At 44.7% G+C, this 19,575-nt stretch overlaps 2 protein-coding genes across 2 annotated transcripts in view; both read right to left on the bottom strand.

Moving 5' to 3' along the window:
* Positions 1-19,575, bottom strand: part of LOC129146153 (zinc finger protein 260-like) — a 147,503-nt gene that overhangs the window by 104,094 nt on the left and 23,834 nt on the right.
* LOC129146158 (zinc finger protein 39-like) overlaps positions 1,774-19,575 on the bottom strand; it is a 170,624-nt gene continuing 152,822 nt past the window's right edge. Inside the window, exons 3-4 of the mRNA XM_054697658.1 lie at positions 5,246-5,281; positions 1,774-1,870 (exon numbers count right to left, since the gene is read on the bottom strand). Of these exons, the coding sequence (XP_054553633.1) occupies positions 1,833-1,870; positions 5,246-5,281 (74 nt within the window). The 3' untranslated portion in view covers positions 1,774-1,832. The remainder of the gene's footprint in view (positions 1,871-5,245; positions 5,282-19,575) is intronic.

The raw sequence follows: 19,575 nt of genomic DNA, 5'->3' as shown, positions 1-19,575 counted from the left end.
GGAGAGAGTGACCCCTCTAGAGGGAAGTTTGTTTTCATTTAATGAGGACAGAGGCAGAGGAAATTGCTCAGACATTCCTCTCTGATTTATAAGGCAAGGAGAGTGCTTTTCAATTCCAATTTAACCATTGCAACCCCAGCTGTTTAGAAGGGCACACACTAGGTCTCCAAAAGCCAGAGGTGAGACCATCCCTCTGGGCAACAATCATCCAAAGGAAACAAACCTTATTGAGGAACAGTGAAGGGGGAAGTAATGACCACACGCTATTCCTGTTATGGTCATGTATTCACATGTGCTACAGGTCAGATGAGTGGGCACCACACTTGCTGATTCACTCCTCATCACAAACATAGAAAGCTGGCACTATTCTTGCTGTGGTGAAGTAAGGAGACTGAAAGGTCTAGAGGTAGCTAAATGTACCCAGTTTCATGGTTAACAAGTGCTGAACCAGGTCTGTCTGGCCTTTTTGAGAGTCCCTTCTTTTTTTTTTTTTGTTTTTTGTTTTTGTTTTTAATCTATATGAATACTGAGCCCCTGATATGTACCTCTTACTTACCTGAAAAAATACTGCAGTGAGTTGGTGGATCCAAGGTCTCAATTACAGAATTGAAAGAAGACACCTAATACTTAATGTGAAGACTAAAATTCTTATCTTGGACTTGTGTGTGGTGCCTATAAAACTCTTAACATTTCCTTTCAGCACGCCACTTTTCTACTTTTGGTAACTCAGCTTCCCGTGTCTCCTGGCCCAATCCCTGAACCAGAAGGCTTGGGCTTCTTCACCTCCTAGGAGTTTGAGTTTCAACTGGAGTTTCCCACTACCTGGAGTCTGCCTTCTTCCCTTTCTTGTCTCACCCCATTATTCTTTCATTCTTCATATCAGCAGGGGATCTGACCCAAAACCAGATCCCCTCCTTACCTAGAACCACTTTCATGTACTTTGAAGCACTTGTCTCATTTTGTGATCAGATACTTATTGTCTTGCGTATTTGTGAGTATCCTACTGAAGTCTCTCTCACCCACTACAAGCTTCATAAGAACATGAACAACACAGGGATGTGCTTATTGTGATTATCCAGTGTCTTAAATAGGAGTTGTCCTACATGCTTCAGAGCTGAAAAGATCTGAGTCTAATGTATCACTTTGTCACATCCCACCAGTAAGATCATAGCAAATTATGTAATATTTAAAAGTCTGTTGACTCCTCTATGAAGTGGGGACAATGACACTGAAAAACAATCAGAATTGGCATTTTATACAATTGAAACAGGGAGAGTAGGGCCACCTGCCAGAGCAGAAATCCAGGAGATAATGTATTACATGTTCTTGCTAATACCTAACTCTTGAAGATCTCATTCTACAAAATCAACAAAACATTCCTACCCATAAAAACAAATGGATACAATAGGTATTATGTCTAAGCTAATTTCCAGCCAAGGAGTCAGGACATTTGTTTATCTGCCTCATGGGCCTGTGACTCTCCCTTTATCATGGTGTTCCTGCTTGGTTGGGTAAGAGGAAAGCATCCCCCACCTTCCCTATGGGCCTTGGAGAAAGAAGTCAAAATAATTTCATTTCTCATTTCATTATTTTAAAGTACTATTTTATTACTTAGTTTCTATCATTGGTGAAAATAAAATAAAATATTTAAATATAAGATTTTGTTGGTTCAGAGACAAAAATAAAAACCTTTCCCTGCAAACTTAGTGATAACTCCTAGAAATAATCTAACAGATAATCTCAATAGGACTCTGAGAGGGTGGGAAAGAACAAGGCACTTACCATTTGAAGAGACGTGCTGTGGTGGCTTCCCTGGGTTTTCTTTTTATTTCTCATACATCCAAGAACATGCTCCAGAAAGGTCCACAATCTAGAACCAACCACCCAACAAACAAATTAAAAACACAAGCTTTGTCTGGCCAGAGGCATAGGATAAGAGAAGAGTAGCAGCAGGACTTAGAAGAAATATAGAAGTGTGTGCACCAAACAACAAAGTTTCAAAATGTATGAAGCAAAAACTGCCAGAGCTAAAAGGAATACTAAATAGATTAATGCATAAGTATAGTTGAGGATTTTAATTATCTTTCTTCAGCAATTACCAGAACTATTAGAACAAAATCAGACATGACAATAACATTTCACAATAGGATCTAATAGATGTTTAGAGAAAATTCCAAGTAAAAAAGGAGAATCTACAATCCATTTAAGTGCCCACGATCATGACATTTTCCCCAAAGAAAGTTTATTTTCACATAGAAAAACGTATAACATTTAAACAAAATGTGCATAGAAGTTTTATCAATAACGTAACAAATTACAGGTCATAAAACAAACCTTAACAAACTTGAAAGTACTGAAACTATGTACAATATATTTTCCAATCAGAACAGTCATATCTTCTAAAGAAACTACTAGAAATCTATCAAAGAAAGATAGCATGATATCTTCTAACATGGAATTTAAGCAATATACTCCTAAGTAATCCTGGGGTCAAAGAGAAAGTCTCAAAGGAAATTAAACAAAACAACTTGACATCTTTGTTTATAAAAAGCCCAAACTAGAAAGTACCCAACTGATCTTCAAAGATAAATGATTAAAGAACTGTGATACATCCATATCATAGAATTCAGCCCATTCAAAAAAACAAGAAGCTATTGCCACACATTACTTGAATTTCAAGGGAATTGTGCTAAGTTGAAAAATATAATCTCTGCATTTTACAAACTATATTATTTAATGGATATAATATTCTTGAAATAACAAAATTATAGAGATGGAAAACACATCAGTAGTTTTCTACTGTGTGGCCAAAGGAGGAGCTGAGGCATCCTGTCTTATCTGTGTCTGTGCCCCATGGTGGTTCACGACACTTGTCCTGCTGTGTTCCAGTGCCTGACTCAGCACAGCAGGGAAGAAAAGGGAAAGAAGAAAACATTTCCTTAAGTGGGAAAGTTATATTATTGGGATGACTTTATCTTTCCTCCGAAAGAAGAGTCTATCTTTACATGACTGGCCTAAATTATTTTTACTTTCCTTCAGTTTCCATTGCAATGTATTTCATACCTCCCCTCATATTGCCGAAAGCAATTCTCCTAAAGTTGTATTTGCTAAGTAATCTGCAAATATGTTCTATCATTGTTTTTCTGGTCATATCTTCTAGAGAAACTACTACCATTTTGCAAACAACAACAGAGGCTGATCAACAGCTCAGTGGGCTGGTTAACCATGAATAAATGCACGGAATTCAGCCTATATCCTCTTTATTGTTCACCCAAGCATGTGCTAATTAAGTTAAAATCACTGCAGCTATCTCCTCTGGGAAGAGTTGTGTTATTTATGGGTCTGTGAGATGCACACAGAACGGTAACAATTCTCAGGGTCTTACAATCTATTGCCAGGTGGTAAGGTCTGTAGGAAGGAAGAAGACAGGACTTCAAGATGTGTAGAGGAGAAGCACATGAGTCCAACTTGGTCAGCTGATGCTTGAGGGGCGTGTGTGTGTGTGTGTGTGTGTGTGCGTGCGTGTGTGTATATGTGGTGTGTGTGTACTGTGCGTAATATGTAGTATGAAGGTGTTGGGGTTTTGTGTGGTATGTGTGCATGTACATTGCGTGTATATATGTGTGGCCTGTGTGGTGTGGTGCAAGTGTGGTGTGTATATATATGTGTCACACCTGAGAAAGAAAGCAGTACAAGTCATAAGGCAGGAGGCTGGGGACAGTGACTCTTGTTGGGTCACTACATGATTGTGAGCCTCCTGCCTGCATCCCTCCCACCTCCCATAGGTGACAGCTCCTCTTCTGACCATGACTCCAGCAGAACTGGCAAATGAGTTTGGCCCTTCCTGGGTGCCATACACACCCAAGCCCCACCTTCTGTGTGCATTCTCCCTTTTATTTTTTTAAGATTTATTTATTTATGCATTCAAGAACTGGGGTACAGACCAGAGGTGGGGGGGGGTGAAAGGATTCACCAGAGAGTAGAGAGCACAACAGGCAGATCTATTGAAATACACTGCTGAGGAGCAGCAAGCGAGACAGGAGCAGTCTGCTGCACCATGTGGGTTTCTCCCGGGTGAGCTGGGGATCGAACTTGTGCTGTAGTGGCTGGCAATAGCTTGATAGCACTGTCTTTAACCCCTGCACCACCAGGGAGGCATGCATTCTCCCTTTTAACCTTGAGCAAAGTGTTTCACCTCTCAGTTATTTCATCTGACTAACAGAGGTAAGATAACAATAGTCCCATCCCAGATGAGAGGCAATGAGTAACAGAATGTGCAGATCAAAATGAGCACATGGAAAATGTTAACGACTGTGGTGGTGAGGTGAGGATGGTTAATAATCTGACTTTTCCATTAGAAATTAAGAGGGAACATTTGCATAATGTACCCAGGAAACAGGGAATGGTACTGGGAAGCCTGGGCTCTACACCTCCCCAAAATCAAGCGTGTTTCTATGTCTTAAATCTGTCTGCTATCTCAAGGGCCAACACTTGACGAGACTGTACTGACCTCTCCCAGGTATGACCAGTAATAACAACTGTTAACTGCAGTTCACATTTATCCAGTAGACTTCAGCTCATGAGCACTTCTACCTGCAGTGTGATCAGTGCATCCAGTGGGAGCTGATGGGATGGCCAGGGTCATTGAGTAAATGCCATGGCTCCTACTGTCACCTCCAGGCCCCAGTGAGTAAAGCTGGGCACATATGCATACACTAAATGGCAAGATGTGTCCAGATAAGTACCGGCAGTGGCTGGAGGGCCATACTCCACCCTAGATGGGCCCCAGGGGGTAGGGTCTCTGTTCCAGGTCCGCGCAGTGTCTGCCCCCTGCAGGAGCAAGGGTGAAATTGAACCTCTCTCTGTTCAATTTCCTGGGCTGTAGAATTGAAAAAGATACATCGTTTTATTCCAGTTGTCTTTTCAAATGCCATGAAAAACATTGTTGAGAAAATAAATAGCCAAAAAATAAATGAGTAAAACAAAACAAAATGAAATGTAAAATAAAATAGACTGATCCTAATTTTAAATAAAGTGTGGTAACCTGCTAAGTCAGGAACCTGATTTATTCTCTGTCATGCAGAGATGTCCTTGCCAAGCTGGCAGTTTGCCTGGCAACAGTGGGCATAGCGTGTAGAGCCCAGGGGCTCTAGGAAAGGGAAGAGCAACAGGCACCCTACACTTCTTCCCTGAGATTCCGAGTGACCTCTGTTCTGGGGAGGCCCCGATGGCCGTGGATTATTACCTTGTGCAAGTCCATGCACAGACGAGATTAAGGTCCCTGAAATAAAAAAAAAAAGTATCCTGGTGAGGTTAGAAAGATAGGAAACATGGTAGCCACAGAACTATCCCAAGGGCAAAGGGTCAACAGTACATCTGGGTATGAGTCTGGGCCTGGGGTCTGAGTCTGGGCCTGGGCCTGCTGAACAAGGCAGGCTGCTACAGACTCCGGGGAGGCCAGGCCACTCATCTGGCTGTAAGTCGTGCCAAAGACCTCCTCAGACAGCCTAAGCCGGAGCCCCCAGACAGCCTGCACCTGGTGTAGGAGGATGCCAGGAAGAGGGCATCCTGGTGGTTGGAGGATGCCAGCAAGAGGGCCTCCAGATTGGGTGGGGAGCATCATGACAGCAGTAGCAGCAGCAGTGGCCTCTGTGGGCCCCAGAGGGTCTCTGAGTGCTGTCTGTGTCTTGGCAGGGCAGTGAGTGGTGAGTAATTTTTCCAGGTCTTCAGAGCACCTGCTGTTGGGCATTGATATTCTCTGACCCAGCCGGACAGGATGGTGCTCTGGCCCTGGAGTCTTTGGAAACACCTAAGAGCAGGGGAAGTCCTGGACTTAACCAGTGGGAGGGTTTGGGGGCCAGCGGGGTGAAAAGGACAGTTACAGGAGGCTCATGTGCTTCACTTTGAGATGCTAAAGGGGAGCATCAGTTATATTCCAGAACTGAAAGATGCACAGCCCAGCTATATATGCATAACGTTACCTATACACTCATCATGAAACAGATGCTTGTTACTGTATATGCTGGCATCAACTTTGCCAGTATATTTATTTGGGTTTTAAAGATCAGTTAGGACATGGTTGAGTTCCAAAGGATCATACTGTATATTAGGATTAAAAATACATGTCAGTGAATTGGATTTATTTAATAAGTGTAGCATGCACACGTTGTGTGCAACATTCATTCGTTTGTTTGCAGAACAGTTGTCCATCTCCTCATCACAGCTAGGGCACACTTAGAATCACTTTTCTTTTCTTAAAAATACTGAAGTAAGATCCAATACGAACCTGTAACTAGCAATAAAAAATAATTGCTAGCCCTGTGCACAGGTGTTTGAGGGAGACTCGATTCCGTGGGATTTAATGACCACGCCGTATTAAAAGGAAAAAAGATTTATTGTGAGCAACACAGGCGATGCACAAGCAAAATTATAAACAGTGCCCCAAACGCGACCAAACTGATAATCATGCATACATACTGTACAGTTTCTTTAGAAATCAGCATCACGGAGGCAAAGAGTCAGCACTCCAGAAAACAGCATCATGGAGACAAAAAGTCAGCACTCCGGAGAACAGCATGGGAGACATTTCCACGTCCAGCAGCTGCAAGCAGCAACAGCTAGGCGACCACTGTGTTTTTATCTCCCAAGGTTGGATTTGGCAATTATCCAAACCCAGAGATTCATGGTGGGCTGGTCACGTTTCTGTGCACGATGCCCCGGAGTTAAATAACCAGCCATATTTCTTGGTGGACCCGGACATCGTGAACAGTTACATAACCAGCCCTATTTTTTAGCTCCTGGTCCGGGTGCTAGCCAGTCTCCCGGATCAGGGGGTCAATAGGCACATCTTCCAATGTCCCCGGCAAAACGACATTAACACATTATATTCCTACAGAAGCCAGACAAGGCCAGCCCAGCATCCTCTGTGTTCTCTCAGCAGCATGCTCAACAGCGGGGTTTGTTGGCAGTTGCTTAATCTTCCAGGTCAAAACAAACCATCAGAAAATTGCATATACAATACCCGATGACATTGTCACAAAGAGTGCCAAAGATCTAACACTTCATGGACGCGTATCATCTGCTCAACACTTCAGCATGTGCCCACCAGGGTGGGTGGGTCCTCGAGGACAGCCTAGTCTCACTTGGTCCCTACAGGTCCCTAGGTCTAAAATTGGCCTGGCACGGCCTTGGCAAAATACGCCTTTTTAGAGAAAGACGGTAATAGTTGGAGAGGGTCCTGTAAGTAATCACTGTGGGCAGGAGAAGCCTCTAGACTTGGAACCTCGAAGATGCAATCTGCAGAGGCCTGCTTTGTCCCCAGCAGGTGCTGGGGTGCTTATTCGTCCAAAGAGCCAGCTGTTTTCTTGCTGTAAGTCAAGGTTATTATCGGGGGAACTTATGTTCATCCAGGACACTCCCATCACCTTTGGGCCTAAGCAGAGCGTCCCATGAACTCCCCTAACTCCCAGTCTTTCCCCCTTTGGGATCACTGACCTTTCTGACCTCTGTCCACATATCAGGAGTCACTGCAGTCTCCTTCAAGCTCCCAGGCACCACAGTGCTACCTCTTCTCACTCCTGCCTTGTCATTCGAGATTTATTTGTCTACAAGTTTGTGCTATAAAAGGCCAAAATGTGAGTCATAGGTCTATGATGACCAAAACTGGTATGCTTTACCTTCCACAAACTCTGGTGTTTTCATTGCTCTCTTTACAAATAAATATGCTTACTTGGCAAGAGCACTGGATGTCAGTGAGGCAAAATGGCCAGAATTTCCCAGATTGCAATAGCTTCTGACCCTGGCTGTTGCTGTCCCTGCAGATACCTGATGAATGGGTAGTGGGAACTTCTGGATAAACTGGTCCAGACATTCACTGGGAAGCTTCATCAACACTCAGACCTCCTCAGACATTGTCATCTGATCTCCACTTCAAACTGCATCCTTACTGCTGCTCCTGCCCCCATCCCTAACCTAGCATTACCTGTAGAATTGTAACACTGACCTGTGCCCAGTGTCTCCAAAAGGTCTGTCTGCTGTTGGATTATGCCAACATCACTCAAATGGCTGTCATACTGGGCCTGTTCTCTGGCACCATTGCCTGCTGACCAGTGCTAACCAGCAACACTGACCTGTATCTCTGAGAGAGGTCTGCTGTTAGGATTCTCTAGCACTACCTTCCTCTATCCTCTCTGGTACTGTCCACTGTGGCATCTGTCATTGGCCAGCCCGGCCTCCAGAGAGGTGCTGCTTGCTGCTGTGGCAGCATTTCAGCAGCACCCCCTGCGGTTACCTCCAGTTGTCAAAGCAAGTTGGATCCTGGTGCACCAGTTACAGGTGTGCAACTGGCTTCAGGCCCTCATCAAAGGGATGCCATCTTGTACAAGCAGCCTTTGGTTTGGACTGCTGGACACTGTGGACACTGTGGGCTAGGACAGCTGGCCACTTGTGGCCTTAGAAACTCTTTTTTTCGGGTCTCCCCTGGTGTCACAGTGGTTGAGTGCTGGGATGCGAGGCTGCCCACAGCCTCTGCAGTGCTGGTTCGATCCCCGGACACCTGCAAGGGTCCCATATGGTGCGACAGACCTCTCTTGTCTCTCCCGCTGCTCCCCTCAGCAGTGTGTTTCGTCAGTCTGCCTGTTCTCTTCCCACTCTGTCTCTGGTGAATTCTCTCACCCACCTGCCCTTCGGACTGTACTCAGTGCTTGTATAAATAAATGAATATATAAATCTTTAAAAATAAAAAAAATAAACTCTTTTTTTTCCCAGTCTCCATTTTGTTAATAAACCCCTTTGTTGCTGCACCATGAGCCTGAGTGGGGTCTTGCAATCACAAGTGCAGGGGTGAGGACCCACCGTGACCTGTTCTCAGCCTTTGCACTGTTTTAAGGCTCCACCGTGGAGACACTTTTGTACACACATAAGTAGGCCCATAAGCATGTTCCCTGATTTCTCCTTATGGCTCCATCCTGCAATTGACCTGTGGATTTTATCTTTCCTATTATGAAATCACAGAGAAAGAAAACAGAGAAAGCACAATCCCCTTCTTTTTCAGCCCCAACACCCCAAATTTTGTCTGATTATTGCCTCTTCCCAGGCTCCAGGCTGATCTGGCTCTCAACAAACTCCAGGAAGATCATCTCATAAAAGTGGGCCTCTTTGACCCATATCAGCGGTGAGTTTGTGCTGTGTTTTGGGGCACCGTGAAGAGGCAATCTTTTCAGACCCGTGAGTTAGAAGGATTGGTGGCTTGTCTCAGGAATCAAATGCTTTTATCAATATAAATTCCCACCCCATACTCTTTATATCAAGTCCCACACCTCAGGACATCCTGGCTGAGGCTTAACTATATCCTCTATGAAGAATTATTTTATGTGTAGTAAGATTACTAAGTACACTGCCCTCCAAATAAAGCAACAAGTCACCTAGCAGTGTGAGTAATGCAGGATAAAATAGATTTCCAGAAACCCCTATTAAATATTCAAATAAACATTATAAATGCTGCAGAGCCACTTTATAGTTTTCTTGGATGGCTATTATAAAATCATTAAAGAATGCTCTGCAATAAATCATGGCACGCATCAGCATGTATAGTCTGAATATGCTGACTGTATGCTGTAAATAAAGGATCTTCAATGCAAATCAGACTGCATTATGAGATGATTTCTGGAATATGTCAATGCTGTAAAATTATGTGGCACATGCACATATGTGTGCCTGTGTGTGTGTCCAAATGCTGCAAGGCTCATACTAACGATTGTGTCCCTGGCTCATCAGTAGCAACCCTCCATGACAACACCACTCAGCCAGCAAAGGGGCCCAGAATTCCCAAGGCAAGTTTATAGGACATTCTTCCCCATATCAGTCTACATGCTGGTGGGAACAAAGTCATAGCATGTTTGGAGTAACCCAAAGCACAGACACAGAAGTGCGTGTGTGATGTCCACCCGCCTTGCTCCTAGAGGTGCCTTGGGCCCCAGCACAGCTTCCCCTAAGCCAGGCCATCCTAGCCTTGCCTGGATTTTTTTTTCTCAAACTTGTGAAAAGATTTTGCCCACAGAACCTCTCTTCAATCAGACCTGCCTGTGGGTCCTCTTCCTTCCTCACTCCTGAGATCTACTCTCACTTTTGTCTACTCAGACTCCCAGACAGAGTTCTCACTCACTGCCCCTTCAAGAGCAGAGATGTGGTAACTACAACCTCTTAGAGGGCTTCGGAAGAAGAGCTGAGAGTACCTGCCCACCTCCTGGGAGAACGAGGGATAGGACAGCACGGCTCACAGGTGAGTCCACTGCAGTGAACATGTTGGGTTACTCAGAGTGAACATGTTGGGTTACTGGCAAGCCTCAGTCACTGGGGGAGGCAGCCAGCACTTGCTGGCCTTCCAGAGGCTGATGTAGCAGAACACTCTGGGGGGACATGGAAAGATATGTGATTGACAGATCTTGGTGCCATAGGGACGCCAAATGAAGAGCACCAGGGCTGAACTCAAAGCACAGACTGGGGAACCAGACTCATTGTGTGGTTGAAACAGAACTTTTGGTTTCTATTTGTTCTTGGAGGAATCCGGAATCTGGTTGCGGCACGCACTATATTGGGATGGTATTTATGTGGCAAGATTCCAAGCAAGACCCTAAAAGGGACCACCTGAGTGAGCTGAGAAAAATCTATGCTTACAGTGACTAGAGAAGAAAGAATGGAAGTAAGTCAGGGAGAGGCAGGCGTGGTGTGGGCACAGCAACTGTCCTACGCACACTCCCTGCCATGGAGTTCAGAGTGGCTGGATGTAAGACCTACTTAAACAGCTCATGAAGACAGGAGGGCCAAAGATGGGAAACACTGAAACCCTGAAACCCTGCTGACCAAGAGAGAAACTGTCCCTTTAGCAGCCTGGCAGCTCCAGGCAGGAGACAGCCACTTCTCAGGGCTCCTCGGCTGAGGATCCTACGTCAGGCTCTTCTTGGGAACTTCAGAACGAGGCTTTCTTCTCAGGATGAGTCTCTTTGGGACTCAGTTGGTCATGATGAATGAGTAAAGGAAAGAACTAGGAACAATGCCAGTCCAGCGGGGAGACACCCCTTTGTGGTGTCTTGGCAATGGTTAAACCCATGGCAAGCACTGTATTCAAGAGGATTTTGTTGAACTGGGCATAACTTCAGAATGCCCTGTCCTACAAACATGGGGTTGGGTGTCCTATGACATTTACTTAAACTTTCTCAGTCTCAATGTCTTTATCTGAAAAACATGGCTAATGACATCTACCTCTCAAAGGAATTATGAGAATGAGTTGTCCTTTGACGTAGAGCATTCTGCCTTTTCTTTGGCACTCAGAGTGTATCCAGTGAATGTTTATGGACCAAGAGTGCATCATGACCACAGGCTGAGAACTGTATTCATTCAGGATTCTGATGTGACGTACTAGCGTTGATCTTGTTTATTCTCCATGGATATTTCCTGTAATGACATTCACGGGCCTGCCTTGGTTTCTGGATATCAGGACATGAAGTGGCAGTGACTTGAAGTCATTATGAAGGCCCCTCAGTAGTGCCTGGATCAAGCAAAATGAACTAACTACTCCAGAGTAAGAAGGTGCTGAAGAGTCTGTGTGAGCCGGGGAGTCGAGTGGGAGAGGACTCAGAACTCAGAGAATGGCCCCGACTGCCTGCAAGGCCCTTCATGCTCCACCATGCACGGGCAGATGGCAGCTAGGCCTCAGCATGTCAATAAATCAGAGTTACCTTCTGTTTATTATTTATTATTAATTGTAATTATTAAGATAATTTCAGAACTTCACCTCAACTGCAATTTGTCTGCTTCAGTTTAAACAGTGAAGGAGACAAAGGATTCCTGCACCCCACGGTCACTTTTTGGTGTCAGTCTGTGCTGCTGGGTTATGTGTAGAAACCGAGGCTGCCATGTGGAGTCGGCACCTTCTCCATAACAGTGAGACAGGTGTTTGGATGGAGGGAATCCAGGTGTTCTGAACCCACATCAGGGTCATGGGGGACGTCATGAAGCAGTGACACAAGAGCTTAGATCAGAAAGACAAATAAAAGTTGGCAAGATGGAAAATTAGGAAAGGCTAGGTTCTTCAATAATTATTGATTTAGTATCTTATTGTCTATTCAAAAGGTGGAGATTAGTGAAGATATAAACCTTTATTCTAGGAGGTGATAAAATCGTGGGGCAAAACTGTTTCCAAAGGAGAGGTGGACATTGCTGAGGGGCTGCCAGTGGGCAGACAAAGGGTGGTTGTGGCTCAGGAAAGTCTTCAGTGGAGATGTGAATGCTTATCAGGAGTTTGGTGGTTTATATATAAGAGTGTTTCAGGCAGAAGGGAGAGCACATGAAGAATCAGAAGCTTGAAGAATTGTTCGCAACTTCAAGGAAGTGAAAGAAGCTCAGTCTATACAGAGCATGGGGAGTAGAGGGGAGGAGAGGGTGAAAGGGGAGAGCCAGGAAGGGCCTGGCCATGACAGTTTTTGAATCCAAGTGAAGCTTCATGGACAGGAGGGAACATTCTAAACATGGCAGTGACATTTAGATTTCTGGATTTAGAAGAATACTTTGGGCTCTGTTAGGGAGAATGAATTGAGGTGAGACTGGCAGTAACTTCACTCTCTAGGACAGGTCTACTGGTTCAAGGGGAGCAAGGGATCCTTTTCAGTATTCACTTTAGTAATTAGGATGGTGGTGGTCTGTCTGAGCCTCGGTAGGGACAGTGGGCATTGAGATTGCAAATGGATTATGGCGACATTTGTACAATAAGTTAGGTTAGAGAAAGATTTTAAACCCAAAACTGCATGTCACAAATCCTTTCATGCTTTCAAGGATAATCTTTCACCAATGAACACACTTCTTCCTGTCAGTGTATTGTAGAAGGAGGAGTGGCAGGTGAATCAGCCTTCCTGCACAAAGTGGGTGACAGTGGCATCAACTGTGCATATGTCACCTGTCCTGCTGCCTTGCTCCCATTGGCAGGGTTTCCCGAGGCCCCAGGTTTCTCCCTCATCACGGATGCCACCCACCGTGTGTGGTCTTAGACCCTGACTGCACTCAGTGGCAGGTGCTGTGGTCAATTGCACAGGAGCACATCCTCAGTTGGACATGAGCTGCCAAAGGGACCAACAATCTGCCCTACCCTGGGTCAAACTCAGCCAAAGTGAGGCTCATGACACTCTGCTTTATTCTTTGTAAACCAGTGTCAGAGCAACAGGGGCCTGATGTTTCATCTTGCTAATAGTGGTCAAATTTCATTAATGTTTAAAATATTTTATGCTCAGGACTTGATCAATTTAAAATTCTTTCCAATTAATCTGATATTTTAAACCAGACATTCCTTGCCAGGACAGAGACTGTTGGCACAACCAAATGCTCACCTCCAGCCTCCATAGTGATCAGGTGGGGTCACAAAGCTGCTTGGTTCACAGGGGTTTGTAGCCACGTGCAGTATAAACCACTACCTGGTCTAGACCTAAAACATATTCCACCCGGTCCTCTAGCTTTCTCCTACTCTTCTGTGATGAGGCCCACCCTAGATTCCTTGTGCCAGCTGACAGAACTACGAGGGGAAAGAAGGCCACCCAAGTCCCTTGAACTTTGCTTGAGTGAGAAATAAATTGTTCCTTTGTTATACCAATGGATTTGGGGCCTTATGAACATAGCACAGCATATCAAGACTAACATGCCTATGCAACCCTAATTACAGCTGGTATGACTATTTATTTTCTAAAGTGAAATTCACCTCCACTGTTTTGAGAGGACCCATATTCAGGACGTACCTGCTCTTTGCTACATTTTAGAAAAAGCATGATTATGATGGAAGCATTTTAACTCCCATGGGACCATCCAGGAAGTATGATAATGATGCCTGAACATTGGACCTGGGCAAGGAGAAAGGCAGATATGATGATGTAGTGTTTTCCTTAGGAGAGAGAGGAATCTGGAGAGAAAGTCCAGTCTTTTCTGATTTGCTTAGTTTTGATTTTGTAGCACATGAGAAGAAATGAGCAATTCCATGTTGGAATGCTGGTTTACAGTTACCTGTATATACCCTTGTTCAGAATCCAGTACAAGTTTGGAAATACAAGCTTAAAATATAGACAAGGAATTGGTACTGGAATGATAGAATTTGGGTTGTCAAATTGAAGGCATCAGATTAACTAGCTCGCCTCAAAAGAACAAAAATTAAGAAAGATAAAATCATAAGCTAGAACCCTAGGAATACTCACAGCAAGCAAGCAGATACTTTGCAAAGGTTGTGAAGGAGGCAGAAATATGTGCGTGAGAAACAAGGTAATGTGGTGCCGAGGTAACCAAGAAAACAAGGAGGAGGTAAACTACGCTGTTGCCTTCTGGTGGGAGATCTGGATTGAAAACCAAGCACTGTCAGACCTGAAGAAGCTGATAGGGCCCAGCAGGGCAGCATGGATGGAGCCAGTGCAGGGGATGCCCCGTCCTGAGGGGTGACTGGGAGGCCGGTGAAACTTCCAGGAGCCCGGCTACCATGAGTCATGGGAATGAAAGTAAAATGATTTATGACTGAGGCAGAATTCTTTTTTTAAGAAAAGGGTGAGTCAAGTTCCCATGCCAGTGGGAAGGAAGAGACAAGGTAACAGGAGCATGTCACTGAAGCAGGCAGGGCAGGGGCAAAGACAGGGAAAGGCTCTGGGCTAGACACACTCACAGTGTGGGCGCCTGGGACGTTCCCCACGAGAGGAGTCCAATCTCATTGTGAAGAAGGATGTCCGCCAGGAGAGGGGAAGAGATGGAGAGGAAACTTAGGGAAGCCTTCAAGGGAGCTGGGGAGACAGCTTTTAGGGCAACATAGAAGACTTGTTCTCACAGTTAAGGCTGGAACCATAAATTTGTAGTGCAACAGTCCACATAGTCTTCTGTTTTTCTCAAATTATGCTGAACAAGATGTTTGTGAAAGTCACAACAGCAGACACTGAAATATTCTGGGATTGTGGTTTTACTGAATTAGTGTGAATGATAAAAAGAGGTGAAGAAGTGAGGACAAAGGAGGCAAAATGAGCTGGAGGTCCCAGTTCTCAGGTGATAGAATCACTTTCTCCACGGACAGCACTTTTACAGCAGCCATCGCCCCCTCTCCCCTTTATAAGAATTAAGAACAGAAGATTTCATTCCTTTAACATTTAAGAAACAAATCTGATGTGATAAAAAATAATCTCGAGGCTCTGCTGTAATGGAAATTAGACTCATATGTTATCTGCTCATCCATTAATCTATCCATCTTCAACCCGTCCCTCAAGATGACTGTGTATCCTCTGCTCTAAACAGTTCCCTGAGAGAACAGAAGTGGATACTGTGGGCCACATCTTCTGCCCTTGAAGTAACTTGAAACACAACACCCGTCCTTTCTCTCAGGCCTCAGAGATAGCATCAGGTTTTCTCCAAAAGCCTGCCAATCTGAAGCTACACCTTGTCTGTCACTCGGCAAGAGCACACGTGATGCCTCCTGTCTCTTTAGTACAGTCTGACTTCATAATGTTAAGCAGACTCGAACAATCATCACCAAATATTTCATGTCAAAGCATTGATGATATATTTTCTGATCAGTTCATGTCTTCATAAAAATAGGATCACAAAACAATTGGGCTTAAAATGAAGTTGCTGCAACATTCCAGACTGTGAACCTGCGTTGTGTTCAGTCCATGGTAGGTACTCGGTAAGTACTCAGTATTTATAAATAGCTTCATGGTTTGCAAATATGGCTTTTTCAATGGAGTTACAGTGTCTAAAAGTACTAAAAGTAGAAACATACAACATAAAGTTCCACTGTTTGTAGTAATACAGCGAACCTGGCAGGTAAAGGATGGTCACATCAGGAGGAATTTAAGTTTCCTTACTATAGTGGCAGGAAGGGCCAGTGCAGGTTTTCTATGATTGGAGCAGACAGTAAAGGAGAGTCCTGGAGACCTTGGTGGCTCTCCAGGCTTTTATTGTCATTTTACCAGGTACACAGCAGGCAGGAGTGCTGGGGGGCAGGAGGCTGGCAAGCCTTCCAGCCCCCAGCAAGTCTTCAGTCTTTCTGGGCTCTTTGGCCTTCTCTCATGGCCTCTGCTTCTCTGCTATTTCTCCTTGTCATTCTCTTCTGGTAGTTTTGTTCTGCTCTGCTGCATCCCCGTGACACCACCCTTATAAGCACCATCTCTGCCCAGGTGAATCCCACTTCCATATGGCCACATCCCACTCCAGGTGCCCGCCATGAGGTATGCATTCAGGACCACAAGGATCCATCATCAATCCTAATGGCGGGAGGGCAATTATTTACCCTTACATTCATGAGCTTTTATGATTCTAGGAAATTCTGATCCTAGGAAAATGGGAATCAAAGTGAGCAAAATCTGGATTTCATTTTGGAATCTCAGATAGGTAGGTGTAGGTGGCCCTGCTGAATTGCCTCTAAAGGAACTCAAGGGAGTCATAGTCCTCGCAGCAGGCATATAAAATTGTAAGCATTTGGGTAAATACCTAGAAGCGGAGTTGCTGGATCCTATGGAAGCTCTGTCTTTAGTAGGTCGAGAAATCTCCACACAGCTCTCCATAGTGGTTGGACCAGTTTGCACTCCCACCAGTAGTGCAGGAGAGTTCCCTTTTCTCCACATCCTACCCAACATTTGTTGTTGCTAGTTTTTTAAATATGTGCCATTCTCACTGGTGTCAGGTGGTATCTCATGGTAGTTTTGAATTGCATTTCACTGGTTACAAGTGATGTTGAACATTTTTTCATATGCCTGTTGGCCATTTGCATTTCCTCTTTGGAGAGGTATTTACCCAAATGACACAGAAACATTAATTCCAAAGAGCACCTGCACACCTATGTTTATAGCAGCACTATTTACAGTAGCTAAGCTATGGAAACAATCCAAATGCCCCAAAAATGGATGACTGGATCAAGGAGATGTGGTACATATACAACGTGGAATATTACTCAGCAATCAAAAAAGATAAACTCATGCCATTTGCAGCAACATGGATGGAGCTGGAAGGAATCATGCTCAGCAAAATAAGCCAGAAAGAAAAAGAAAAATACCGGATAGTCTCACTCATAGCAGGAATTAGGAAAAACCTAAATAAGGGACCAGGAAAAAGACTAATTAATACAAAGCAAAAATCAAAATCAACAAGCAACCATAAACCAGAGACACACTACGGGAAGGGGGTGGCGGGGAGAGGTAGGATTAGGGTCATAATAAGGGGATGCAATTGTATGGGGAATATAACCAAAATGATAATGCATACATTGTGCAAATATGAAAATGATGTAAGAATTATATAAAATATTAATTTAAAAAATAAAAATAAAAAAAAAACAAAAAAAAATTGTAAGCAGAGATTTTGTTCTCGCCAATACCCAGGTGAAGCCAACACTGTCTTGTTGGGACAGCTGTTCTAATGAGAAGAAAGTCTTGTCTGCGGTCAGTCTGGTCTCCTGTCCTGGACACACAACACAGGATAATGAGCACTGAGCGCTACCTGGCATGCACTTGCTGAGGGAACTGTGGACACATGATCCAGACTTGGTAAGTCAGCACCTTTGGGATCTGCCCTGGAGTAAGTGCAGCAATCTACACACAGGCTTGAGCACTGTTGATAGGCCCAGCATCACTGAAGCCTTGAAGTGGAATCAGCATGAACTTGAGATTTTGGCTTCTGCTTGTCCACATCCTCTGTGTGTGGTTTGGGGTTCATCCCCTCAGTCCACTTGACTCCTTTTTTTCTTGATGATAACCAAACTGCTTTAACTTCAGAATGATCAGTGAGGAAGAACACTTGAAGGGGTCTGCAAATGGGGAATGTTGCCAGAATCTGGGGCCTAAATTAGCTGTATTGCTAAGGTGAAAGGGTGACTCTTTGTCTAGAATTTGAGGTGAGTGTTCACTTGGTGTGGGGGTTTCCTATGGTCAACTAACCTCTGTGATAAGAAGGTCAGTGTCAGGACAAGCTGAAAGGGAGTCCAGCCATGCGAGTCAGTGCCAGGGCTTTCGGGAAGGCAGCCCCACTGTGCCAAGCGATGGTGTAAAGCAACCAACCCATTCCGGGCAGGTTTATGAATGGTTCTAGCAGCCACATGCTCTTCGCCGTTGTTTGTAGTCGCCGCACTCCTCCGTACGCTCCACTCCTCCACCCTTAACACCGCACTACCACCGCACCGCACTCTGCTGCACCACCCTTATAAATCAGTCTCTTAGCTCAGGTGTACCCACTTCAGGTGCCCGCCATCAGGCATGCATTCAGGATCACAGGGTTCCCTCATCTATCCTGATGGTGGGAGGGCAGAAAAGCCTGATACATTTTACCTTACCCTACAGATGGGAAGGGCTTCAGACAGCTTCCCAGAGACCAGGGAGTGCCCTCACTGTAGTGATGACTATGCTTTGCAGGCCTGTGACCTCTAATTCTCCCTCCAGTTTTATAGCTCATCATTTACAAACCTATTACCAAGCTAACCAGGTACAGAGTGAGGTTGTTACTTTATATTATAATTTGCCATAAATACTTCAATGCTAACTTCAGTGCATTAAAGATCTCTAAAGCTTTCTTCAATCTAAATACAAATTCCATCAGGACTTACTAGGTTGTGAGGAACATTGTTAACTCCCTAACAAGAGTTAAAGGGAAAACAGATGTCACCCTGACAGCATAGTTCCTTTTTACATCTCATTGAAAGTTTCAGTCAGTGTCGCTGTTCAAGTAAGAGCGCTTTGCTTCCAGCAGCAGATCCTGCAGTGGACATCGGGAGTGGGATCCAGCTCTTAGGCCTTGGAGCATTTGAGGAGCCAGAGCAGGTGGAGGCAAGGTTGGTGTGAGGACCCTGACTGAAGGTGCCCACAGGTCCTGTGGATGGGTGGGTGGAGAGGCCCTGCTGAATGGCCTCTCTAAGGAACTCGAGGGAGTCATAGTCCTCGCAGCCGGCAGAGCCTTGTACCACCATATTGCCAGCTGAGCTGATGAGAAGAGGCTTCTCTGCGGTCAGTCTGGTCTCCTGTCCTGGCCATATCTTCTAGGTTTGGAAGATGTGGGGAAATTTCTGTCCCTCTGGCACATGAAGACAGCAGACCCGAGAGGAGCAGGGGTTGGGGTTCAGTGACACAGCAGATCGGGTCAGGGTGTCTGCATGTCCCTCTCATGAGGACTAAGGAGGTGGTCTACAAAGGTGACCACTGAGTGATTCCACCAAGTTCAATATTCATGTCTCCCCTCATCTCAGCCGGGGATACACCTCATCTTGACTTGGAAACAAACCAACTTATGCACTGTGAAAACAAGTAGTGTCATCTTCTGTCTGTGAAGTATTTTATACAGTATAGAAAGAAAACAAATCTGTCTCATTTGTTTACTGACCTTATACAGAGTCCTTGAGGTGCAGATTCTGTATCACTGAATTGGTGGAAAATTAGTGGTTGGAAAGTGAAAAATAAGCTTTGCAGTCAGGTGTATTTGGCAAACTTATTTAGGATTCTTTGCTGCAGAGTTGCTTGGAGACTTAGTATGATAATAGTCTTTCAAAACAAGATGGGGACATTCAGTATTAACTGGTTACACAGCTCA

The sequence above is a fragment of the Talpa occidentalis genome, unplaced genomic scaffold (assembly GCF_014898055.3).
Source record: "Talpa occidentalis isolate TD23 unplaced genomic scaffold, MPIMG_talOcc4v2.1 talOcc4.18, whole genome shotgun sequence".
Lineage (NCBI taxonomy): Eukaryota > Metazoa > Chordata > Mammalia > Eulipotyphla > Talpidae > Talpa > Talpa occidentalis.
Note: the sequence above shows the minus strand (reverse complement) of the source record. Positions and strands in the feature narration are given on the sequence as shown.